General features: G+C 41.5%; 1 protein-coding gene across 2 annotated transcripts; it reads right to left on the bottom strand.

Annotated features, from left to right (window-relative positions):
• Positions 1-1716: 1716 nt before the first annotated feature.
• Positions 1717-25189, bottom strand: LOC119912277 (F-box only protein 41-like). 2 transcript variants are annotated; one of them, XM_038731405.1, is made up of 17 exons: positions 24768-25189; positions 23086-23260; positions 21810-22346; positions 21633-21712; positions 18143-18215; positions 14356-14598; positions 12420-12505; positions 12001-12150; positions 11317-11504; positions 10939-11162; positions 9919-10034; positions 9364-9516; positions 8038-8133; positions 7083-7201; positions 5645-5803; positions 5438-5553; positions 1717-4144 (listed from the first exon to the last, which is right to left on the bottom strand). In XM_038731405.1, the coding sequence occupies exons 2-17, from the start codon at positions 23236-23238 to the stop codon at positions 4082-4084; spliced, it is 2556 nt and encodes an 851-aa protein (XP_038587333.1). In that variant the 5' UTR covers positions 23239-23260; positions 24768-25189; the 3' UTR covers positions 1717-4081. The 2 variants fall into 2 exon arrangements, with proteins under 2 accessions (XP_038587333.1, XP_038587334.1); XM_038731406.1 differs by having other exon boundaries at positions 12441-12505; positions 24768-25187.
• Between the last annotated feature and the right edge of the window lie 2758 nt (positions 25190-27947).

Below are 27947 nucleotides of genomic sequence, written 5' to 3' on the forward strand. Positions count from 1 at the left end.
TTGCACTTGACCGTCCGGCAGAAACTTATCACAGCCTGTTTTATCCCACACACAGACGCACAGTAATCCTCGTGGTATAAAGTGAAATATTCAATGTATTTTGTGTTTTTTAAAGGACTTCCTGAAACCAGCTGCTGGGAAATCCTGATCAGCCCGATAATACAGAAGTTCCTGAAGACAAAATAAACATGGACACTAGTGACACTAAGAGACTGGTCTTGGTCTTAAGACCACTTTTTGATGGTCTTGGTCTTGTCTCGGTCTCGACTGCATTTGTACTCGGTCTTGTCTCCGTCTCGGACATTGAGGACTCGGGATTTTATATCAAGACCATAACTTTGGGAATATCAATAAATTGCTTTTGCATTGTCTGATTTGTTAACATCCTAACTTTGATTGGAAGTAAAACAAATTGCTTCAAATGCAACCAATAACCCTAATTAACGGCTGTCACCCCTCCCTGCGATGCTTAGGTTGATTTCAGCTCTTAGTGTTTGTATGTGGGTGTTTTAATGGGAATGTGGATCTTTCAGATCAATTTGAGAAGTACCTATGATCTCGTTCCACATTTTATTGCGTGCCATGCAATGCAGGGAACTGGTCTTGGTCTTGACTCGGCCTCGCCCTCCCTCGGTCTTGGTCTCGACTGCTCTCAGCCCCTAAAAGTCTCGGTCTTGTCTCGGTCTCGAGATTGACTTAGTCTCGGTTTGGGCGGTCTTGACTACAACACTAATGGACACCTCATGTCGGCCACCGGACATTGTTCAGTGTCATACAGAGCCCAAGTTTGAAAGGGGACCTATTATGCTTTTTTTCATATTTTCTGGCATTTCTATAATGTTACAATGTCAGATGTTCATGTTAAACATGACCAAAGCTTCAAATAATGAGGTTAAAGTATTTAAAAGAAATCCCTCCTGTTCTGAACGCTCTGTTTTAAATGTCCGAGCCCGATTTCCATATATGGTAATTCGCTCCAGGCAGAGAATGCTGGCCACGCCCACAAAGGAACATGCAGCCCTATCCCTGCAGCAACCTGGTAAACACATTAGACAATGGCCAATCAGAAGACAGTGGGCTTTGGTGGGGTCTTAAAGAGACAGGCGCATCTACAGCTTGTTTTAGACAGAAGGACCAGTATAAGACTTTCAATCATGAAAAGCTGCCATAGAGGAGTTACAGAACTACAATATAGGACTGGAAATGCAGTATAATAGGTCTCCTTTATTAAAGTAACTTCCAGATTTTGTTCAAGGAAACAAAAAAAAAGGCTTGCCTTTTTTTCTTTCAGTGTGTTGATTGCATGTTTGGCTGCAAGCAAAACCCTACAAATAATAATTTTTTGCCGCAATCTAGCTACAAAAAGTATCGATTGAATTACTGGTTTGACAGCAGATGTTTTGATTCTTTCGATACCGATACCATAAAGGTACTGAGTAGCGATACCCATCCCTAGTAGAGAGACTCATTAATCTTTTAAATATCGGGATAACAGAGCACATTTTGACATTCTTGAGTAAAAAGTGACAGAAGTAGGACCCCAGCCTATGTTAACAGCTCCACACAGGACCAATCACTGTGAGAAGTCGACTGTAGGTTTCGAGAACTTAAAGAACGCAGGTGTCTCCTCCAACATCAGAAACACAAAGTCTGTGAAACATAAAACGATCGAGCAAGTGGTTCATTAATCACACAGAAGAACCAAAACTCCAAAACTGATGAGAAAATGATTTATTGACGGTAAAATGACACATGTAGCACCTTTAAGTTCACGCATGATAGATTCACTTTTCCATCAAACAACTCCAACACATCTGATCGACCGATTGATGTCTTTGGTGTCTGAGTAAACGTGTCTTGTGCTTGTGCAAATACACTTGTGCAGACGCCGTGTGCTTGTGCTTATTTTTAAAGTAAAGGTTAAGAATAAGGGTCTCATTGAATATTAAGGTAAGAAGAAGAACAAGAATTATGGCTTTTTAAGGGACTTTTCCTAAAATACTTGTTGCTAATAGTGTTGGCTGGAAGTAAAAGTTAAGGTAGGAGTAAGAGTTTGTTAATAATAAGGTTATTGTAAGCGGAGGACGACTTGAGCTCTGTTAAACTAGAACAAGGGTTTAAGGTTAACTTTGATTTGTGGGATTCGTTAAGGTTCAGGTTCTTGTCAAAAATAGAGAAAACATTTATCCTACTGTAAGAAGGGGTTTTGTTAAAAGGATAAAGGATTGTCTTTGTACTGTGCAAAAAAGGGTTTGTTAAACATTTAAAATAAATAAAGTTTAGTTAAAGGAGTGTGAGGGAAGGATCAAGGTTTTGGTTAGTCCTCACTCTGCACCATCTCTTATATGCTGTGTTGGAGTAATTATTTTAAACTTTACACCCACCTGACGTGTTTTCTTCCACCTTAAAAGTCAGTACGTTCATATTTTCTACACTTTTGCCAAAATTACTTTTATAAACTCCTGCGTATCTGAAGTTATGGGAGATGGTGGATCAGGGATGGGTCTTGTATGAACGGTACTTCAGTTGTTTCTGTGTGTGTGTGTGTGTGTGTGTGTGTGTGTGTGTGTGTGTGTGTGTGTGTGTGTGTGCTCTTGTAAATCTATGTTTGTGAGGACCAGTTTGAGTTTTTAGACTGTGGGAGTGAGGTCATCACTTATTGAAAAGGGCATCTGTCCCAAAACCCACACTTGCGGTCTTGACGACATACGAGCAAGAAAGTATTTTCCAATTTAATGTGAAAACCTGACGGATATAGTACCTTTTTTATTGTTTAATCTGAAACTTGAAATATGTCCCTATGTCCCTAAAGGCGTAAGGGAGGGAGGTCCATCTACAGCTACATAGGATCAACAACATGATCCACATGATGGAGGAGGTTTAAACCTGCAACAAGCTCAACTGCTGCTGACTCATAAACTGCTAAACTATGGAAGAAAATCTTATTTCATATTTCATCAGGTTTTAGATGCTAGATGTCCATCCTGTCAGCACTTTCTCTCTGCACAGCGTTTGTTTTTATCTCCTCACCTCCACAGGTTGAGGATGGGTTAGTTTCTGCTCTGAGATTCTGTTTCAACAAAACGAAAACTCTGGATTTACAAGGTAGAAGCCTCCAGGCAGCGTAAACACCAGTTTAAACTCTGCATCGATATTCACTACAGGCTGCTGGGTCCCCTGTTTTCAATACAGTCTTCATCATTTAGTTATTTTTGGACTATTTAAAGTAAAGAAATATGATTTTTCTTCTGCACCACCGATTTGCTCTGGCTATAGCTGAGGTCAAGATATTTAATTAGAAAACGAGATACATGTTCATCCTTTAAATTGTTTTTCATACTTGTACACAACAGAATAATTCGTCCACAAGCACGTAACAGACATTTTCCTAATGATTTTTTAAATCAGAGATTACTTCACTCTGGCTGGCGGCCCCCTTTCCTTTGCTAGTGATTCACGATCCACCAGGTATTCAGAGCTCCGTGTATCCCACCATTCAGCATGACCAAGCAGGGCAGCTGTTGGCGGTAATGAGTCTATAAAACCAGTTTTACCACTAGACATGAAGACGTTGATGGTATGTTGGATTCAGTGTTTATATTATTAATGTTTACACTTCATCTACATAGTATATCACATACCTGAAAAAACATTAAATATGCTTTTAGTAATGATTTTGAGAGACGTTCCTTACTTTAACCTTTTATCAGGCAGTAAACTTTCATCATCATGTTATTTCTCTTTCATATGGGCTTCAGCATAACTGGATTTAATTGCTTTATGAATTGTATTACTCCTTAATAAAGCTGCAGTTGATTAAATGGAATAATCGTGTATATATGCGAGATTGTGATCTCACTGATAAAGCATGTCCTAGTGAGTGAAGATAAACCTCCACTCAGTTAAGGTCTTAAATTACAATTATTGAAGATACATCACACAAGAAGGCCCTCGACTACTCGCAATACAACAAGTGTGGGGGTTGGATAGACCCTCGGCTTCACATAATGTTAACGAAGGTCCTCACACATATAGAAGTACAAGCAAGTGTGTGTGTGTGTGTGTGTGTGTGTGTGTGAGGTCAGCAGAATCCTTCAGCTTTAACCTGCAGGACGTCACACAGGCCGGGACGCTGCCGAAGAGCCTGAGGAAACACACACAAACCATAAGTTACCCAGTAAGTTTAAAACCTCCTCCTTGTCCAACTGAAATCATGTTCAGACGTCCCTTTTGTTATAAAAAAAAAAGTTTTTTAAGTAGTTTTGTTAATAGTTTTGCTGTGTGCCGCCGTTACACCACAGGGAATCTGGAACTTGGTCTGTAGCTACATGACCATTCAAAAGTTTGGAGCCACCTGTTTAATTGATGCTTTTCTTCTTTTATTAGAATAAAACAGTATAATTGACCCTTCGCTAAGCCCCATCCCCCTTAGTTATGACAAACTGTCGGCACTCCCACTGTCTATTACTGCACTCCCCGGAGAAATATTGTCAAATTTTGTGGAAAAAGCGATCTCAGAAAGAAGCAGACAGTTTTGCAGTTGCATTATACATTTGAAGGTTGTATTCAGGCTGTCAAACTGACTCAAACTGACTCAAACAGATGTGAAAAAAAAGAAAGATAGAAGCTAAAGCCTACTGATCACACAGTACAAGTGAATCACCGCATCCCATACAACAATATTAAGGATCAGCACTGTTCCTGTAGAGCTGGGTAGGCCTCTATTCATTATTGCAGTCGTCATTAAAAAGCAGAACAGTGGGGATTTATCACGTTACATTCAGTAGGAAGTTAGCTAGCGTTAGCTAACTAACATTACATTAGGAACAATCCACAGCCGACATTTTTCTGGATTTATTTAAGGTTTTGGAAAGACAATAAGTCGTACTTCTCCTTTCAACCACTCTGGGTAGCGACTGTAACTATTACAAGTGTGCCAGGAACAGCGTTTGACCATATTTTAGAAAAATACAGCCAAAAAAAGCTAGAAAACTACTCTTTTTTTGCTTTTGAGTCAATGGAGCACAACCATGAAAGTGTCGGACTTCAGTTAGAGCGAGACCTATACCAGCTGTGATTGGCCAGCTGTGTATTCGGGGCGTGGCTTAGCCAAGGGTCAATTCAGACAGCTAATTTACATTCAGAAACACAGAGTTGTCCTCTCAGCCATCTGACTTTATCCAATCAGGCTTTTGGGCAGGCGATTCTAAACTTTTAAACTGGTGATTTAGTTGTGTGAAAAAACTGGTACGGTTAGTTTCACTAGTCAGTTAACTGAAGCATCTGCACTGTTGTTACAGTTACCTGCAGTTTAATCTACCTTCAGCTCTGATTTAAAGCAGTGTTTAAACTAAACATCTGCAAGGCCAATCAGAAACCGGGATTTAACTTGTCTGTGGTGTAATTTGTTTTATCCTTTCACCTTTCTTCTTCTCACCTTTAGCGTGTTGAGAATTTCTCCAAACAGACGTTGAGCCTCTTGACTTTCCGGCTCTTCGAAGTAATCTGACACGGAGAACTCGACCACTATAGATCTGATGTTAACGCACATACCTGCGGAGACGCAGGGGACACTGGATTAATCATTTACATAATACAATAATAACGGTGACACTGTGTTGAGAGGAGAGTTAGCGTGTCTCACTGTGGAAGTGCAGGATGGCCTGACCGCTGACGGGCGTGTGGGTCAGGATCAGAGTTTCCAGATTCTTCAGCCCGGCTTTACACAGCTCCGTCGCCACCGGCAGGCCGAGGTCAGTGATGTGCTCCAGCTCCAGCACCTGCAGGTGAGCACAGCTACGCACTGAACACACACACACACACACACACACACACACACACACACACCCCATGTGTTACTTCTGTCCATTATTATATTTTTACCTACAAAAGGTTTTTCTAACCTTACCCTAACGTTTTTAAAGCATGTTCAGTTCTATGTCTAAAAAGTCAAATCAACTCTTTCTAACTTTGGGAAAGTTGCTGTGTCTCCTTGTGTTTCCACTGTTTTGTCATTCATTGATCTGTCGCTCATTTTTTGATTCATTGATTATCAATTTAGTCTATAAAATGTGACAGAAAGGTGAAAAGAGACCATCAGAATTTCCTAAAGTCCAAAGGGGGGCGTCTTCAAACTTCTTGTTTTGTCCGACCAACAGTCCAAACCCCAAAGAGATTCAGTTTACAACAGTGTAAAACAGAAATCATCACATTGCTGACACCAGAGAGCAGTTGGTGGTTCTTTTTTATAAATTTATTGATTAAACAACTCATTTCAGCATAGATCTGTTCACAAGCTGTTTAAATGTTTGTTGTTTTACGTTAAAGTTATAATTTTTATATATGTTTACAACTAATCTTTCTCTCTCATGAAATCAAACGAAATTAAAAATACCATTTACGGTGTGCATTGTTTTCAGCAACAGCCATTAAGAGTATTTATATTCTATATAGTTGTTCTTGTTGTTTGTGGCGTCGTCCGTCATTCCTAAGCTGTATTCAAACTTTCACACACAGGAAGGGGCTGACAGGTTGTAATAATGACTGACTGACTTCTTTAATAAAACAAACTGAACTTGTTTGGCTGCACTGTAAACAGATACACCAGCTGCTAAGACGTTTCATTACTAGCTGCTTAAACCGCTGACCCATGCAGTTTAAAACCACACCTGCCGCTGCCACGGTAACCACAGGTGTCGCCAAATCAACAGGCAACATAAAGCTTCAAACTATTCAGGGGACTTCACATTGTGTTATCTGCAAAGGCATTTTGAAAGACACACTTTTAGCAGAGATGTTTGTAATGATTCGATATTTATAAGAGCACTAAGAACAGTTATATCCCTTATCAAATGTTAATACAAAAAAGTAAATATTGTACTTTTTTAAACCTCAAAACAACAAAACAAGTGTGTATTCTATGCTTATTATGATCATGTAATATATATATAAATAATATAAAATGTAAAATAAGCCTTAACACACTGTCAACATTGACAGTCAAGCTTTTGTGTAGTTACAACACAGATTGTTGCACCAAAATGTCCAAAAAACAAAACTTGTTTTTTCCTGCTGTCACTCACCCATGGCAACCAATCCCTGAGTCCCACAGCCGACCCCGCCCACACTTAGTGAGCGGAGGTGTGGCCAGCATCGACCAATCGTCTGCAGGCAACGGTTGCCAAACCGAGTTGGCTGTTGGCTGAAAGAGAGAAGGAACGAGCGACAGAGATAGATGAGTTGGGCTGCATCAAACTGAGAGGTGTTTCTATTATTTAGTCCACGTCCAGTTTATTAGGGACAGCTGGCTAAAAGTAACAGTCCTGTAATAAATCCTCCTTCATCATTTTACATATATATATATATATATATATATATATATATATAGATGATGTTATTTAGCCTGCCCTCACTCATATACATGGGGTGGACAAAATAACAGAAATAGAGGATAAAGGAGGCTTGGCAGCAGATTGGCGTGGGGCCCGGCACAAGGAGAGAGAGACGAGAGAGGAGGCACTGTGGAGAGGCTGAGAGGTGGCTAAGCGATCTCAAAAGTTATTGCGCTAGTCCTCTTCAACAGAGCCTAATGGGAAGAAACACGGCTGCTGACGTTTATCATATGAGAGGGTCAAATAGTTGTTAGTTTTGCTGTGATGCTGCCTCGTGATTCATTTGTTTGTTTGGTTGGTTGATTTGAAGTGTTGGTTAATTGACACATTGCATTTGAGGGGAATATCCCAGAGGTGTCCTGTGGCCGTTAATGTAGTGCACCGATCAGGGCCATTGGAAGTCACTTTTAAAGACTGCCACTATTCTGCCCTTATATTGGCGTCTCTGCACATAAACTCCTCGCCATCCCTAACTCCTGGACACGCCAGACTCGATCACACAGGAGGAGGAGGACACTAACATGTTGATGCTGGTAGACGGTGAACTTCTAGAGACTCCAGGCCCGGATTATTTTAATCTTTTTTTCATTAATAAAGTGTAAAAAGTAACGAGGGTCTTAGTGTGTCTAAACAGATATGTACTGACCAGGGGTGAGCTGGCGCCACCTGCAGGCTGCTGATGTTCCTGCAGCCTGCACCCAGGGCCCAGAGAACCTCCTGACCGAGAGGATCCGATGAACTCCTGCATGCACAGACAGGCAAACAGACAGACACATAAAGACAGGTAAACAATCAGACAGACAAACAGACAGACACATAAAGACAGGTAAACAATCAGACAGGCAAACAGACAGACACATAAAGACAGGTAAACAATCAGACAGGCAAACAGACAGACACATAAAGACAGGTAAACAGACAAACAAGTAAACAATCAGACAAGTAAACAGACAAACAAGTAAACAATCAGACAGACAAACAGACAGACACATAAAGACAGGTAAACAATCAGACAGGCAAACAGACAGACACATAAAGACAGGTAAACAATCAGACAGGCAAACAGACAGACACATAAAGACAGGTAAACAGACAAACAAGTAAACAATCAGACAAGTAAACAGACAAACAAGTAAACAATCAGACAGGCAAACAGACAGACACATAAAGACAGGTAAACAGACAAGCAAGTAAACAATCAGACAGGTAAACAGACAAACAAGTAAACAATCAGACAGGCAAACAGACAGACACATAAAGACAGGTAAACAGACAAGCAAGTAAACAATCAGACAGGTAAACAGACAAGCAAGTAAACAATCAGACAGGTAAACAGACAGACACATAAAGACAGGTAAACAGACAAGCAAGTAAACAATCAGACAGGTAAACAGACAAACAAGTAAAGAATCAGACAGGCAAACAGACAGACACATAAAGACAGGTAAACAGACAAGCAAGTAAACAATCAGACAGGTAAACAGACAAACAAGTAAACAATCAGACAGGTAAACAGACAAACAAGTAAAGAATCAGACAGGCAAACAGACAAACAAGTAAAGAATCAGACAGGCAAACAGACAAACAAGTAAACAATCAGACAGGCAAACAGACAAGCAAGTAAACAATCAGACAGGTAAACAGACAGACACATAAAGACAGGTAAACCACTCAGACAGATAAACAGACAAACAAGTAAACAATCAGACAGGTAAACAGACAGACACATAAAGACAGGTAAACCACTCAGACAGATAAACAGACAAACAAGTAAACAATCAGACAAGTAAACAGACAAACAAGTAAACAATCAGACAGGTAAACAGACAAACAAGTAAACAATCAGACAAGTAAACAGACAAACAAGTAAACAATCAGACAGGTAAACAGACAAACAAGTAAACAAACAAACAGGTAACCAGGTAAACGAACAGGTAACCAGGTCAACAATCAGACAGGAACATGGAGTCACCTGTATGTGAGCGTCTGCAGGTTCCTGCAGTAGCAGCTGGCCAGCCACAGCGTCCTGTCAGTGAGGATGTGAGGACACTGAGAGACCGACAGGTGGAGCAGACTGCCCCCTGCTGACCGCAGCAGGGCCTCCACCCCCGGCTCCACGCTGCCTCTGAGACAGAAAACAAACCCAGGTCATCTACAATACCCACAATGCACTCAGAGGGCACATTCCTTCTCTTGTCCCAGCTCAGTATGATGTTCATTAATGCTCTGAGCTGCATTTTCATGGTCAACGTCCTTAGTGTTCCCGTTTTCTGTTCTGACCAATCAGACGACAGCTGGGCTAAGATTAGATGATGTTACCATGGCAACGTGCATGTTTTTCACTTAAATAAAAGATAAGAAAAGCTGCACTGAGTATTAATCCCTGAGAGCTCTTTGTGCGTGTGCGTGTGCGTGTGTGTGTGTGTGTGTGTGTGTGTGTGTATTACTGTCTTTGTGAGGACCAATTTCAGATTTAAACCATCAAGACATTCTGCATTGTAAAGACAAACGTGTGTTTGTGTGTTACCGTGTGTTCTTGTGGTAATCCTCTCGAGTCTCGTCGGCTCGTCTGCTTCGAGGCTTCAGGTTGTTCAGAACCACAGTCTGAGTTTGAGTACACCACTGAGACAGAGTGGTCAGGAACTACACTCAAACACACAAAGAAACACACCGAATGTGGATTAATCTGCCACTGAAGATAGTCCCCTACAAAATGCACCATTTACTCATGTGATTGATAAAAGCTATGGTGGCCAACTGTTTCAGGAAATAACTGAGACATTTAAAAAAAGAAACTTAATATTTGTGAGGTGACAAACACTGTGGGCCTCATGTACGAACAAATCCCTTCTTAAGTGGCACACACAAGAGATTTGAGAGAATTTACAGTATTGGACATCACAAATTGAAAGAAATAAAGAAATCCTTAAAAGGCACCAGTCGAGACTCTCTGCATCTTGCTTAACCAACCGAGGGCAGTTACAGATAACGCAGTGGTGCCGTTGTCGTGTTGTATCCGAAGGGGCCATTAGACTTGTCACATTAGTCGTTTACAGCTTTGTTTTAGAAAGATGTTTTTTAGCGTCTGACATCAAACATTTCCCTCTTATTTCTGTCAAAGTGCTGCTTTGATGACATGTCACTGACATTATTTTATAATTGTTTCAGTTCCTCTAAAACGACCACTGACTCTTCTCTTGACTGACTCTTGTGTGAATGACATGAATGACTCTTTCCCGAGCAGGCAGCAATGTTATTATGCTAACGATGATATCTCATGAAGTTCGTCAGGCCGAAACGAGCGATTTGCGACAAGTTTATCCAGTTATGAGAGTTTTGTGAATCCGACTTTGAACACTCGGCTGAACAAGTAAGAAAGACGTTGTTTTGGGTTTCTTCGTGGGTTTTGTTGATAATGACGGAAAAAAAAAAAGAATTTAATTTAAAAAAAAAATAGAAGAACATCAGTTCGTCATTTATCTTTTAAAAAAGTAGATGATGATATTAGTAACGTAAGTCATGAAGAGGATGATGATGGCTCCTCTACCTCGGCCGACACTCTGGCGTTCTCCAGCCGGAGGCGTGTCCAAACCGCCGGGTGCCTAGCAACAAACCGCCAATCAGAGCAGACCTCGGCCGCACGCAGCAAGGAGCGCAAGTCCAAATATGGAAACACGCAGAAAAGGCCCGCCCTCAGCCTCAAGGTGTCCGGCCCCAGATGTCTGTCGCCATAACGACGGGAGGGGTAGGAGTGGAGGGAGGTCGGGGCTTCTGCAGAGGAGGAGGGAGGAAAAGGAGGAAAGGAAGTGATGAAAATACGGAGAGGAGGAGGGAAGACAGCTTTTATTGTGAAGCAGCAGCAGGAAGTGTTGCATCAACAAACACTCAGCGAGCAAAAGAAAAAAGTTACAGAGTTCAGGTTTACCTGAACCAGGTGTGTGAGTCCTGGCGAAGATTAGTCTCCTCATCTCAGCGCTGCTCCAGAATCCCTCCTCGTCTACCTCCTCCTCCCCCTCCTCCTCTTCTTCTTCCTCCTCCTCCTCTTCCTCCTCAGTGCTGTGGTAACGACGGTTTCTTTTACTCCACGTTCTGCCACATCCTTCCTCCCCGACCCTGGAAACAGAGGAGGAGGACGATGTGGAGAAAACATGACAATGATGTAAAATACGAGTAACAAGAATATGATTAAATATGACGAAACAAGGCTGGAAATAAAACCTAATTATTCTGCGAGACTTTCTGCTGCATCGATTTTTTTAAACACCGTGAGTCTGACGGTGTTACAGGAGTCCAATGATAAATTTAGTACTGTTTTAACATGAGATAAATCGCAGTATGACTAAAGTGGTAAACAAATATATACATTTCTGTTCCACAAATTTATGTTTGCTGTTTCTAAATGTCATTTTTTAGCAACACATTGGATCCTGTCTAAAAATCCTTAAAATAATCTGAGAAGTAACGAGAGTCTGTAGCCATGCTAGCAGCTCTGCTAGGCTGTACTTAGCCAGCATATATAGCTTATATATTAATGTTCATTCATGTTTTAATGTGGTATATAAAGGCAAAATCAAACATCATACACATTTAAACTATACTTCAAACATACCACACTCTCTCCCTCCTCCCGTCTCCTCCCGCTCTCTTTCGTCGAGCCCATGCTGGAGCGTAGTGGTGGGGGTGGAGCGGGACCAGCGCCCCCTCAGAGTCCCACGCACCTGAACCCAGAGACAAGGTCCGCATGTGACCGCTCAGTCCGCTGGGAGGCAGAGAGAGGACACGCCTGAATTAATTAAAATTAAGTTATTAGTGAAATTATTATCATTATTAGTCATAAGAAGTGTCTCTCATACGTTCTCTCAGAGTTTCTCTTTAATTTCCAAAACTTTGAGAGAGAAAATCTAATTTAATGATGAATAATCTACAATAAAAAGCAACGTGTGAAGCTCTATGGCCCAGTTTGCTGACATCTAAGAGGTTCAGACTGTACTGTGGCACAAACGTCTCTACACAGTAGTTATCAGGTACCTGTTTGATGTGTTCAGGTACCTGTAGGGATGGTGGCTGTACGGCTGGTCCCCGAGTCTGTAGGAGCCTGAAACACTGTAGCTCCTCTGGAGGAGAACAAAGAAGAGCAAGGACGATGGGAGCGGGAGAAAGGGTTGATGAAAACAGCAGGAAGACAGAAAGAAGGAGGAGGAAAGAAGTGAGCAGAGTTACAAGGACCATACTGGTGATTTTGCACGTTTTAAACCAGAGGGTTTTCAAAGCGAGAGGCGGGTCTCCCCAGGGTGGCTCCAAACACTTTCATTGGAGGCTCAGCGAAAAAACTACATTAGTTATAACATTTATTTTCAGACAGGGATACAGAACAGCTTAAATAGGTGTGATCTGTTTTGGGGATTGTTCTGTGTTTCCCACGTTCCCAGAGATTAATAAATGTTTTATTATGTATTTGGTGTAGTCTGTAATATGAGGTTGTCTGGGCTTTATTCTGTCTCTTTATGTGATCCTATAACATAATCATGATCCCTTCGGCATCCAGGACTTCAGCTGACCAGGTAAACTAAAAGAGGGCCGCCTTTTTCCAAGCTTTATCTGGGGGGAGGCCTAAAACCCTGTTTTAGACAATTAACTACATCATTAAGGTAACTACACATCTGTTTCACGTTAATGTTAAACATTTTTAAATGATTTCAGAGATACAAAATACACCTGCAGCTGAGACACAGAACACACTGTAGGCTGGGGAGGAAACAGTGAACTTCTTATTTAAATATGTTTTATAAGACTTACAGATGGAAATAAAGTTTTGTGAAGTGAAAAAAGCAGATCGTTGTGTCTGTAAGGGTTTGGATTCGACAGGATGAGACTGTCAAATGCACAAATGAAGAAATGTGCTCACAACACCACTTTTTCATTTGAGATATCCAGCAGTGTTCAGACTCAGATTAGAGCTGAGAGAGATACGACCACATATAAAGTCTCAAGCTTGCAGACAATTCAGTTTTAATAAAACAAATGTGCGACAAATCAGAAACAGAAACGTATCTATTACCAAGTTGTTTTAAAACACACTAAGAATTTGTTTTGGCGACTAAGTGAGTTACAACGATAAACATGAACCTATATAAATATAAAGATGAATAAAAATATGAATTTGACACGCAGGAAGACAAAAAATATATAAAAACTCAGGAAAGAATAATTATAGATGTGCACAACCTTATGCATGTTTAAAAAATACAGCTACATACTGTCTGTATCAGTGGAGCCAATTTAATTATCAGTTTCAGTCAGCAGACTAACTCAGACAGCTCACACTGACTGAACAAAGCAGCTCCTAACCAGATAAGGCCTTCTTACCGTGGGAAACATCTTTTTTCACATTACTGATATGCTGATAGATAATCATGTTGATGATCACGGAAATACATCAGTGTTAGTATAAGTGCAGACCTTTGAATGTGATGTATCACCTTGGCATTCCTGCAGAGAGCACTCACCGCTTCTCCCACACACCGGTGTTCCGGCACACGCTGCGATGATGACCTTCATCTTTTCCTCGAGTTTTAGCACACGAACAGACAGAACTTTCTGAGCTTGTAGCACATGAGCAAGCACATTCTGCTTACGAGCAATATGGTTATTGAGCGATGTTGCAATAGAGTTTTTATTTTAGTTTCATAGTCTGTCAGAGAGGAGAAGTGTGGAAAAGGTGGGCCTCGCAATAAAAGGAGCAGCAGGAGAGGGAATATAGATGAACAAGGAGCTTCATCAGTTCACCCTAAATCAACAGGCGTACAATTTCTTTCCACTTCACAAAACCTTATTAACATCTGTAAATCTGATAAAATACCTCTAAATACTTGATTTACTTTTTTAAAACTTTATCCTTCATTTATTTTCATTTTATCTACAGTTTTATGAATTACCAACGTTTCTTTTTTTTTTTTTTCCTCACCCGGTTGCCGATGGTTCCCTGCATCTTGTCTGCAATGATGTCATCAGTGCTGCTGTCCAGGCTGCGTCCTCCTCGGCCAGGTGCAGGCGTGTATCCGTCCGTAGGTGCGTACGGGTCGGCGTACGCGTCTGTGTATCTGTCGTGGCGGCGCGTGTAGCTGTGCTTGTGATGTGCGTGTGAGCTGAGCAGCAGCAGCTGTCTCTCTGCGCAGTCGGCTCGCTCCAGCAACATCTCGATAAACACCTGACATCAAAACACAATTGTTTTTAATGCAAAAAGATGTTTACATTTTTATACAGTGGGTACGGAAAGTATTCAGACCCCTTTAAATTTTTCACTCTTTGTTTCATTGCAGCCATTTTCCAAAAATCAAAAAAGTTCATTTTATTTCTCAGTAATGTACACTCAGCACCCCATCTTGACAGAAAAAAAACAGAAATGTAGAAATTTTTGCAAATTTATTAAAAAAGAAAAACTGAAATATCACATGGTCATAAGTATTCAGACCCTTTGCTCAGTATTTAGTAGAAGCACCCTTTTGATCTAATACAGCCATGAGTCGTTTTGGGAAAGATGCAACAAGTTTTTCACATCTGGATTTGGGTATCCTCTGCCATTCCTCCTTGCAGATCCTCTCCAGTTCTGTCAGGTTGGATGGTAAATGTTGGTGGACAGCCATTTTCAGGTCTCTCCAGAGATGCTCAATTGGGTTTAAGTCAGGGCTCTGGCTGGACCATTCAAGAACAGCCACGGAGTTGTTGTGAAGCCACTCCTTCGTTATTTTAGTGGTGTGCTTAGGGTCATTGTCTTGTTGGAAGGTAAACCTTCGGCCCAGTCTGAGGTCCAGAGCACTCTGGAAAAGGTTTTCGTCCAGGATATCCCTGTACTTGGCCGCATTCATCTTTCCCTCGATTGCAACCGGTCGTCCTGTCCCTGCAGCTGAAAAACACCCCACAGCATGATGCTGCCACCACCATGCTTCACTGTTGAGACTGTACTGGACAGGTGATGAGCAGTGCCTGGTTTTCTCCACACATACCGCTTAGAATTAAGGCCAAAAAGTTCTGTCTTGGTCTCATCAGACCAGAGGATCTTATTTATCACCATCTTGGAGTCCGTCAGGTGTTTTTTAGCAAACTCATGTGTCTTGCACTGAGGAGAGGCTTCCGTCGGGCCACTCTGCCATAAAGCCCCGACTGGTGGATTGCTGCAGTGATGGTTGACTTACTACAACTTTCTCCCATCTCCCGACTGCATCTCTGGAGCTCAGCCACAGTGACCTTTGGGTTCTTCTTTACCTCTCTCACCAAGGCTCTTCTCCCCCGATAGCTCAGTTTGGCCGGACGGCCAGCTCTAGGAAGGGTTCTGGTCGTCCCAAACGTCTTCCATTTGAGGATTATGGAGGCCACTGTGCTCTTAGGAACCTTAAGTGCAGCAGAAATTTTTTTGTAACCTTGGCCAGATCTGTGCCTTGCCACAATTCTGTCTCTGAGCTCTTCAGGCAGTTCCTTTGACCTCATGATTCTCATTTGCTCTGACATGCACTGTGAGCTGTAAGGTCTTATATAGACAGGTGTGTGGCTTTCCTAATCAAGTCCAATCAGTATAATCAAACACAGCTGGACTCAAATGAAGGTGTAGAACCATCTCAAGGATGATCAGAAGAAATAGACAGCACCTGAGTTAAATATGAGTGTCACGGCAAAGGGTCTGAATACTTATGACCATGTGAAATTTCAGTTTTTCTTTTTTAATAAATTTGCAATAATTTCTACATTTCTGTTTTTTTCTGTCAAGATGGGGTGCTGAGTGTACATTACTGAGAAATAAAATGAACTTTTTTGATTTTTGGAAAATGGCTGCAATGAAACAAAGAGTGAAAAATTTAAAGGGGTCTGAATACTTTCCGTACCCACTGTATATATTATGGTCAATTTTATATTTATGATTCTTGTCTTGCAGTTTATCTTTTTAATATTTTCTCTTACTATGTTTATTGTTACGCACCAAAATACCAAAGCAAATGTGTAACTCTGTGATCTGATATTTAGGATGTATAAATACTGTAAATAAATACGACACACTGGCTCCGGAGAACTTGATAAAACAGCAACAAATGTTTCTCCAGCAGTGAAGGACAGAGTACTTCATGTGTGTCCTAGAAAGGATGTGGCGGTCAGATAGCCTTTACAATTACCTTCAACAAATCAGGTTCATCCCAGAAAGTTCTCAGCTGGAAAGACATTTTTCATCGACGGCATTACATCCAAAACCCTGCAGCTAATTTCAACCAACTTTCTACTGTTAAACTGAACTGTTATCTAACCCCAAATCTCACAAGATTAAACAGTTATTTACCCTGAACCAACTTATTATCATGTTGGAGACAAACCTTCAGCTGGGCCGGATGTCTTCAGGTCCTCACACATTTTAATTCTTCAGTAAAACAGTTGAATAGAGTTCAACATGTAGATTTACTGCGATTTGAAAACAGATTACTTGGTTAGGGTTAACATTAGCTTATATTGTAGTCGTTGGGAGACTCCTTATTGGGCCATTATCAAAACATGGAAGTCGCTGTGAGTCTCTGATTGGTTATGAACAAAAACAACCCATGCGAGGGCTCAAGGAAACTACACCGCATAAGTGAAACTCCTGCCAAGCCTGTTCCCAGTGCTGTGGGGTCAGGCACCCCATCACACAGAGACTCTTCCCTGAGACTCCCTCATTAACAAGCCCGGCTACACATTCGCTCCGGTCTGCACAGGTCAAGATGAGCTACCTCTCTCTTATGTGCTTCTACTCATCAGCGCTGCAGGCTTTCTGTGATTAAAATGAACATACAGATTATGCAAGATCATATAACAATATAGAGAAGTTATTCCCACACTCCTCTTGGACAGGAGTGTCCGGACACACAATCAAAGCTCCTCAGACTCAAAGTGCTTATCAGCGACTTTCCTGCTCTACACAGCAAACTGACCTTGGTTCCCACCAACGTTCGTGTGTTGCTCTGAGATCTTGAATTTAATGTTTCTTTGATTAAATATGAAAAAGATCATGACTCTGCAATAAATGAACACATTCGGACCTTCGGCAAAATATTATTAGTAAATAAATTACAAGAAAAATATGTGTAGAAAAAAACACTTCCTGTGCTCTTCTTCTATCCCCTTACAATTGTCTTGTATTGATTGCACTAGTTGTTAACTTTTATTGCTTCCCCTAGGTATTTACCCCACTGATGCCGTAAGCGTTAATAGCTCTTACTAGTGTTCATTGCCAGTTGTAGATCCCTTACTGTTTTCATTTACTGTTGATGCTTGTATGTTGTTCCTGAAATCTAAGTTGCTTTGGATAAAAGCGTAAATGTAAATGGCAGCTACCTGAAATAATTGTAGCCACTAATTTGAACATCTGCCTGAACCAAAACAATTTAGGGTGAAAAAATCAAACAGCTTGCTCACAACTTTACGTACAAGAACAGGAATTGGCATGCAAGTTTTATACATACATAAATTATATATATTCATGTGTATCTTTATCGGTGATTAACTTCAGAAATCACAACTAGTTTGTATAGTATATTATATTAATATCAGGAGAAGTGTAAAAAGGTGTGTTCACTACCTTTGACTGAGATAAACTAGGCTAATCTTACCGACATCACAGACCTTCAAACACCTCACACAATAAAAAAAAATAAAAGGAAAGCCGGTTGTCTGATTCTCATTAATCAGAAAAACAAACTGTCCCCTTAAAAGAGGCAACAACAGAAGACGTTCACCTGCAGCCTGGATTTGGCCTCGGCCTCTTTCTCTGCAGTCTCCCTCAGAAAACACTCGATGTCCACCATCTCCCTGCAAAACACACACACATTTCAGAATGTAAATCAACTATGATAAACAAACAGATTTTTTATTTCACAAACAAATTCATATGCAGGGAGAGGACAAAAGAATAGGAGCGCCTGACGATGTAGTGGGATACAGAAACATACAGCCTCAACATGACCACAGCTCCTCGGTATAAACAGGCTTTCCAGGTGTGGTCGTTTGGCCATGTTGTAACTTAATGCTATAAAAATGGAGAATATTCAAGATTACAAGGTAGATTTATTTGTCATTTTACAACAAAGGTTGTTCAGTGACACGAAGTCTGTAGTTCCCTTAATGTTGCTCAACATTTTTTATAAAATTATAAAACACTAGATAAACATTTGATTACATTTAATTAGAATACATTTCCTTTGATTTAGTTCTGTTAAATGACTAAAAGTTAAGTCTGTTTAAATGTAGAAAGGACTATATTTTACTTTGTGCTTAGTAGGTTATTCTGAAGCAAAATATAAACGTGTAATGTGACCATTATGTTTCAGTGAAGGAATCCTTGTTTTTTAATTCAGTTGTCAGTCATTCTTGCTGGATTGCTGCTCAATTTAATTTGTGAAGACAGAACAGTCAGAGCTTTACAGTAGATGGAGATAATTATGTATTTCAATGTCACATAAACAAAAAAACAGCATGAGAAATAAGCAACAACATGCAGATTTAACATGCAGCACAAACAAAGTGGCTGACCTTACAAACGCACAAACCCTCGGGGCTTCTGTGCCTCACTGTCATCTTACATTTATCATCACGGCAAACCACCGCTGTGTGTGTGTGTGTGTGTGTGTGTGTGTGTGTGTGTCCAGTGATGCAGACTGAACGCGGTGTGTCCTCTGTCTGTGCATCACGTTGTTTCTCAGATCAGTGTTCATGCTGCATGATATATTATATAAAATATATTTGTTTACTTTTACTGTTCAGTCAAAACTGGAGATGTGATGCCTCTTACTTAAAGTCCCTGTTTATTTTATCATTTTGCAAAACAGATCTCTTTCTCTCTACATTTTTTTTTGTCTTTTCAATTTAGGGCCGCATGTCCCAGCATGATAATTAAACTCCTTCCACTATCTGCTGTCGCCCAAAAACTGTATGGGCTCTATTTTCATGGCAGCACCACAACAATCTAGTTTTGACCTGAACTGCAGGTCTGAGGGTCCAGATTTTGGGCTATATAAATAAAATCGATAAGTCTCTGTACACTAGTTTATCAACCCATCTCGTTATACTGACACTTACCGTGTGTTATGACAATAAAGATGAATCTCAGCTAACAGTGGGAAACAAATCATGTACCTTCATCCAAATTAGGGGCGTACAAAGCAAGTCACTGTCGACCCACGTCAACTGAGACCACAAACAACAACGTCCCCATCCGCCCCAATATTATCTAGCAGCTGGAGGCTGCAGTTTAAGGACCCCCACAATCCTGGGGCCGCAGTTCTAGGACTGAAGTTTTTTTGCGACAGCGCCATCTAGAAGAATGGTGGTGGTAATGCACAGCATCACGGCCACGTGCAAGCAGACAGGGTTAACCAGTCAACATGCATAATCAATAACTTTTTAGGCACACACCGGTGATGGTTAGGGTAAGGGTAATTGGCTTCGGGGGGCTGTCAAGAGTACACAGCTAGCTAGCTAGCTAGCTAGCTAGCTGGCAGTATCAAAGTAAACAAGGGTCCTAGGATTGCGGTCCTGAAACTGCAGCCTCCGGTACTGCAGCTACATACTACTCATGCGCCCTCATGTCGATGACACCTCTGAAAATACTGATAGTGCTACATGCTCATATTAATGGATTTTGCAACTCCTGCGATTTTTCTGTCTTCATAATATTTTTGGAGATAGTCGTGCTCTAGGACTACGGCTCCCATAATGCTTTGGGGGATGTAAAAAAGGAAGTACAACCTATGCTGTGAGCAACAACTTGAGCCCTGTGGTTTAGCTGCAGGGGTGACTGAGCCTGTTCTTGGTTAGAAGCTGCCTCTCTGACAGCAGAAAGATATCCAGCTGTTTCACAATCTCTCTTTAGGACCAGATAACAATCTAGTTTGTGTTGTTTTTTCTCTCTTCCTCCCAACGTTCCAGATGAGTATTTTTGCTTTGAGTCATCATTTGATTTTCTATACTTGGTGTTTGTAAAGCATGAGAAAGGCTTGAGAAAGGTGCATGTAACATGTAGCAGGATTTGTTAGTCTCAGGACTAGCCGGCATAAGGGACTCTTTTCCGGGTTCAGCTCTTGGGTTTTAAGAGCCTTGAATTGGAGGGAGTCTTGATGTCAGGTGCATCAGAAAGTTTAGTGCTCTGTTTTGGGTAACTATTATCGGGGGAAACTGCCCTAATTCTGCCTGACAGGCATTTGTAAGAGACTTTCTTTCTCAATGGGATGCTGATCTGTTGTAGTTCTGATGACTGAGTGGACCCCAAACTTCACTTGCAGAGAGCTTAATAACACTGTCAAATATTTTACACCAGATTATCATTGGGATACTTGTATTATACAATTTCTTTTTCAGGTAGGTGTAGTTCATTGTGTGATCTAGAGTGGTGGATTTTTGGGGGGTTTACTGCCAATTATTTGTTAGCAGCTCCTGGTTGCAGAGTACCCATTAATGTACGAACAGGTGTCAGTGAGTCATGAGACTCAAACTCAAAAACATGATGATTCACAGGCAACTTCTGGAGTTATAAGGTGCAGCTTAAGAGAAGGAGTGTGATTTTTGATGAAAATTGCAGCAATCGGGAGCTAAAGTGCCTTCATCAGCTCCATGAGCGGTGAGTCACTGATGCTGCAGCAGATTGTGTCGGCGAGCGGTCCAGTCGGCAGCCAAACTACAGTAACTTCGAGACCCAAATCCGATTTTTTTGCTCATATGTGACTCAGATCTGATCTTTTTATGACAGTGTGAACAGGCCACGTCATATGGATTCTGATCTTTTCCAGTTCGGATTTGGACCACTTTCATATGTGGTCCAAATCCAATTCAAACCTGAGTCTGGACACTCGGATAGGAATTGATGCGACTTTGACGTCACTCTACAGCAGCTGTTGTCACAGTTCTGCTGTAGACGGAGCCGCGGTGAACGAAAAGCTTCACAAAAGCCATCATTAAACATGTGGCTCTCTTCCTCCTCTACCTCGCCAACATCTGCTCACAGATTCCCTTTCCTACACCTGAAATCCACCGGACCACGAGATTCTCTTCTTAGTTATGTGCATGCCATTTGTCTGAGCAGACACAGTCGGGAGAGAGAGAGAGAGAGAGAGAGTTGTGAGGCAGTTAAGTTGTCCAGCGCCAGAAACCGCAATGAAACGAATAGAAAGTTGTGAACACTTGTTTTGAGGACACCTGCATGCACAGACAGAAAGAAACCTGGCAGATACTGACTGTTGTCGTTCACTCAGCTGTTTCTCTTTTCCTTCCAGGTCTTTGTTTAATCGCTCCATCATCTCCATGGCAGCAGAGACCTGACAGATAAAAAACAAACACAGCTAAAACCTTCAAAGTTCAAATCACAGAGTAAGAAAACAAACAAATGTGTTTCAGCCTCACAGCTTCACCCACCTGTCTGGACAGGTACGCAGCCCTCTCCTCCACTTCCTGTTTCTCTCTCTTCAGTCGCTCCCTGTCCCGCCTCTCCTGCTCCAGCTCCGCCTCCCTCTTCTGCAGCTCCACTTTCAGTCGACCCACGCGGCGGTTCACCCTCTCCTCGACCTCCGCAAACGTCCGGGCGATTTTACGATCCAGCCCCAGCCCCAGTCTCTCCTCCAGCCCGATCCCCACTGTCAGCCCAAAGTCCAGGCCCAGCTGGACCCCTACCTCGCCCAGTTTCCTCCCAGGAAAAGGCCCCAAGGGGCCGGGGAGGGCCAGAGCAGTGGTGGGGTCCCCTTGGTGTCCTGCAGAAGAGGGGAGAGCCCGATCTGAAGGGTCGAACATTTCCCTGAGCAGTTGGACGGAGGCAGACGACGAGGCGAGATCCAGGCAGGCCAGCGGCAGGGGGAGGCTGTGGGCGTCCATGCCCAGAGAAGAGCTCTGTCTCTGGATTACAGCTTGACCGGGGAGAGGGAGGAGAGCACCAGGCCTGGAGCTTCTGACCCGAGCCTGAAATGCAGCATTAAATTAACGCCAGCCTGTCTGTGCGTGGTGCTGAATTTGGTTTAACATGTTTGAATATGTTTACGATTGATGCATATTACTCATATGATGTTTATTGACCAGTGTTTATCAACCATTATTAAAAGGTGCACAGAACTTCAGAGTGCGGCCTTTGAGGCCTTCGCATACATGATGTTGCTAACACCCACGCTCACGCCTGATAAAGTAAAAGACTAGACACATGAACACAAGGAGAGCTTTGCAAGGAGACTGAAACTCTGAAGGCTGTGGAGGTCACACTTATGCAGATATAAATATAAGTACTTAAGCAGGGCTGACATGATTCATCAAGAAACTCGATTACTAAATAGCATCGACACAACTCGATCGTTGCAGCTCTACATATGAGCCACATTTTAATCTTTAATATGACTTTGCAGCTGTCGATGGACAGAAAACGTTTCTCCAACTATTTTGATAATCGGTTAAAAGTTTTGAGTCATTTCTCAAGACAAAAATGAAGAGAATTCTCTGTTTCCAGCTTCTCAAATGTGAGAATTTGATGCTTTTCTGTGTATGTTTGGGTTTTTCTACTGTTGGTCGGACAAAACGACATTTTAAGACATCGCTTTGGGAAATTGTAACCTGCATTTTTCACCATTTTATATGCCAACCGACTAATCAACTAATCAAGAAAAGAGTCGACAGATAAAACAGTTTGCAGTTGCAGCCCCATGTTAGTTACCTGCGACAGCACCAGCAGGGTCTCGTAGGTGTGTCGGCTGACCAGGTGAGCCCGGAGCTCAGGTACGGACGAGAAACGAAACTCGTCACCGCAGCGAGGACAAAAGTAGGGCAGCTCCGAGGAAGAGGAGGAGGAGGAGGAGGAGGAAGACATGCTTCACAAGGGAGCTGCAGTGCTGGAAGATAAAACAGGAACAACACAGAACACAATGACAGCGCTGCAGTCGAGACAGTAGCCGGTAGTAGAATAAAACAAAAACACTTTCGGCTTTTATGTATTCCTTCTGTAACCCTGAGAAAAAAAAGTAGGTCAGTGTGTGTGTGTGTGTGTGTGTGTGTGTGTGTGTGTGTGTGTGTGTGTGTGTGCGTGCGCGCTACATAATTGATTTTGTGGAGATAAAGATTTAATGAGACTGAACTCTGTAGATCTGTTGTCACACTTCTTGGATAGGCCTGTCGTGTCTACGCATCTCAAACGCTCGCCTGTTGGATCTGGCATTAGTGGGACGTGTGTGAGGATGTTTCTGTGAGGCTAATCGCCAAGTGAAGCGTGCGTATTCCACCCCACTGACTGTGCGTCTGACACAGTAAAATACTATGAAAACACACTTGCTGATGATGCACTGGGCATGTGCAGTCTGACTGTGTGTGTGTGTGTGTGTGTGTCCAGAGGAATTTTAATTATGGATGGTTGAGCAGGAAGAAAGAAATGTCTGGGGTGTGGCCTGCCTTCGTTTCGCTTTTTCAAGCCTCGGCTCATCTCGTGGAGTTGTTGAACATTTCCAGCTTTTTTCCCAGAAGCGGTTTTGGATTAGAGATGCTCTGTGGCTACAAGACAACAGACAATAGCACCTTTTGTTTACGACCAACAACTGTTGGATGGATCGTAATGAAATGTGGTTCAGACGTTTCTGTTCCTCTTCCTCAGAATGAACTGTAATAACTTTGGTCATCCTCTGACTTTTCATGTAGCACCATCAGCAGCAGCATCAAAAAAAGTCCTAAACTTTTTAGGTTTAAATACCTGCACACCGGCTGAGGCTTCATATTCACCGTCCAGACACGAGCGAGGTATCAATCTGAACATCCAAACTCTCGGCAAGAAAGCAAATACTCATATTTCCTTTAATCACCGTGGTGTCACATCAAGAAATGGTTTTATTTAATTTGGACACAGCCTTGGAACATGTGTGTTGTCAGGGATTTAAATAAAATGATGTAACATAATATTTAACTGGAAATATTCCTGTTTTTTGCAGCCTGCGCAGCATATGATAGATTGATTGTTTTGAAGTTGTTTTGGTAAAAATTTCAGTCATGATTTAGGTTTATTCACTCGTTTACTAAACAGACTATAAATATTACTCACGTTTGTAAAATTAGGCCCATATTTTGTGTATTTGTTTTGACAAAAACAGTTTTTAACGTAATTTCAAACATATCTACTGAGAAGTAACTTATTATCAAATCAATTCAGTATGAACTTGATAAAAAAAACTAGTCAAACAGTAAACATCAGGTAACAGATGGATTTCTGTGAGGAAAAAATACATTTAGCTACGTAGGACCACAAGTTATTTAGCCTGAGAGGAATTTAACTAGTTACACGCCTGATGTTCAGTAGTGTTGACAAACCTGTCGCATCTTTCAGCGGGTTTTCCGGGTACACAGCTCATCTCTTACCTGCACTCAAGGTAACCTGTCGGCGCGTCAGTCAGTCAGCGTCACCCTAAAATCCGTTGCCATGGTTTCCCCTTTTCCCGCTCAGGAATTGACGCCTCTCGCGTGCGGCGGCGGATCGATCAACGCCAATCCACCCGGTACAGAAACGGTCTCGTGCAGGAGCAGCAAAACGCAGCCTTGAATGTGTGTATGTTCCAACCGCCGCCCCGCGCGCGCGCGCCCTCCCCTCGCTATGTCGGTGCAGCCGCCGCCTGCAGCTGCTGTTGCTGACGTAAAAGCCGCGTGACGCGCAGTCCTGAGGTGGAGATGAGCAGGGAGGAGGAGCAGGGAGGAGGAGCAGGGCTCCCACTTTAATAAACCAGACACTGAAACTCAAGAAGTCCGTGTTTACACCCGTGAAGTGACTCAGACCTTCTGGGAAATATCAGCTGAGGTCCGACAGAAGATCAGAGAGCTTTTAATTTAGTGGAGATCTTCGTCAAGCAGGCGTCGGTCACAAGGCACAACGAGCGACATTACGGTGGCCCTGAGAGCTCACACATTTAAAAGAGACTGAACACAAGCAAATTAATAAGACTACTTCACCAGTGTGACAACACATGCGCAGTATTTACAAAACAGGCTGTAAAGTGAGAAAACACAAGCAAATACACAAAACACAGGCAAATACACAAAACACAAGAAAATATCCAAAACACAAGCAAATACACAAAACCCAAGAAAATGAACAAAACACAAGCAAATACCCAGAACATAAGCAAATACACAAAACACAAAAAAATTAACAAAACACAAAACACAAGCAAATACCCAAAACACAAGCAAATACACAGAACACAAGAAAATACACAAAACACAAGCAAATACCCAAAACACAAGCAAATACCCAAAACACAAGCAAATACCCAAAACATAAGCAAATACACAAAACACAAGAAAATGAACAAAACACATGCAAATACCCAGAACATAATCAAATACACAAACACAAAAAATTAACAAAACACAAAACACAAGCAAATACCCAAAACATAAGCAAATACACAAAACCCAAGAAAATGAACAAAACACAAGCAAATACCCAGAACATAAGCAAATACACAAAACACAAAAAAATTAACAAAACACAAAACACAAGCAAATACCCAAAACACAAGCAAATACACAGAACACAAGAAAATACACAAAACACAAGCAAATACCCAAAACACAAGCAAATACCCAAAACACAAGCAAATACCCAAAACATAAGCAAATACACAAAACACAAGAAAATGAACAAAACACAAGCAAATACCCAAAATACAAGCAAATACACAGAACAAAAGCAAATACACAGAACACAGGAAAATGCACAAAACACAAGCAAAGACCCAAAACAGAAGCAAATACCCAAAACACAAGCAAATACACAGAACACAAGCAAATACACAAAACACAAGCAAATAACCCAAAACACAAGCAAATACACAAAACACAAGCAAATACCCAAAACACAAGCAAATACCCAAAACACAAGCAAATACACAAAACACAAGCAAATACACAAAACACAAGCAAATACCCAAAACACAAGCAAATACCCAAAACACAAGCAAATACACAAAACATAAGAAAATACCCAAAACAGAAGCAAACACACAGAACAAAAGCAAATACACAGAACAGAAGCAAATACACAGAACAAAAGCAAATACACAAAACACAAGAAAATGCACAAAACACAAGCAAATACCCAAAACACAAGAAAATGCACAAAACACAAGCAAATACACAAAACACAAGAAAATGCACAAAACACAAGCAAATACACAAAACACAAGAAAATGCACAAAACACAAGCAAATACCCAAAACACAAGCAAATACCCAAAACACAAGCAAATACCCAAAACACAAGCAAATACACAAAACACAAGCAAATACACAAAACACAAGCAAATACCCAAAACACAAGCAAATACCCAAAACACAAGCAAATGCACAAAACACAAGCAAATACACAAAACACAAGCAAATGCACAAAACACAAGCAAATACCCAAAACACAAGCAAATACCCAAAACACAAGCAAATACCCAAAACACAAGCAAATACACAAAACACAAGCAAATACACAAAACACAAGCAAATACCCAAAACACAAGCAAATACCCAAAACAGAAGCAAATACACAGAACAAAAGCAAATACACAGAACAAAAGCAAATACACAAAACACAAGAAAATGCACAAAACACAAGCAAATACACAAAACACAAGCAAATACACAAAACACAAGCAAATACACAAAACACAAGCAAATGCACAAAACACAAGCAAATACCCAAAACACAAGCAAATACACAAAACACAAGCAAATACACAAAACACAAGCAAATACACAAAACACAAGCAAATACCCAAAACAGAAGCAAATACACAGAACAAAAGCAAATACACAGAACAAAAGCAAATACACAAAACACAAGAAAATGCACAAAACACAAGCAAATACACAAAACATGACTTTACATGAATACATCCATTTTCTGCTACTTTATGCTTCCACTTCATCTCAGAGGGAAACAGGGGCATAAGCACCGGGGCCCAACTGATTACAAGGGCCCTCGTGATCAGATCATCCATTCATTCACACTGTGCAGACACAATAAGCTGCTTTTCTTGATCACAATTTGTTCTGTGGTTATTGGCACACTGTGTCAGCTACTGCCTGTTGATTAGCTGGCTGGTTAAAGCAGTTTGATGGTGACAGACAGCGGGTTTGAGCCGAGGCTCTAAGATTTGGATTTGGCACTTTGGCTGCTGGGGCGGCACGGTGGTGCAGTGGTTAGCACTGTCGCAAGAAGGTTGTGGGTTCAACCCCCGGTTGCCCAGACCTTTCTGTGTGGAGTTTGCATGTTCTCCCCGTGTTCACGTTCTCTACAACATGTAAATTCTTTGACGTTAGCTTCAGTCATTGAGAGAACCACAAACCTAAAAGTCACATACTGCGACTTTCTTGAGTTTTAAATATATATTTTAAATTGACAAACATCATATGTGCAATTCAGGGCACAATTCAAACAGGATCAAAAAATTTGTTGTCTCTTGCAGTTGATTACCGTACATATTTTTTCCGAGGTCCCATGGTGGGCCGCAGGAAGGGGAGGGACTTAGGCTGTCTATGGTGTGTACGCTCG

This window comes from Micropterus salmoides, unplaced genomic scaffold, assembly GCF_014851395.1.
Source record: "Micropterus salmoides isolate LMB-PRFRI ecotype aquatic unplaced genomic scaffold, ASM1485139v1 Ms_hic_scaffold_2, whole genome shotgun sequence".
In the NCBI taxonomy this organism is placed as follows: Eukaryota; Metazoa; Chordata; class Actinopteri; order Centrarchiformes; family Centrarchidae; genus Micropterus; species Micropterus salmoides.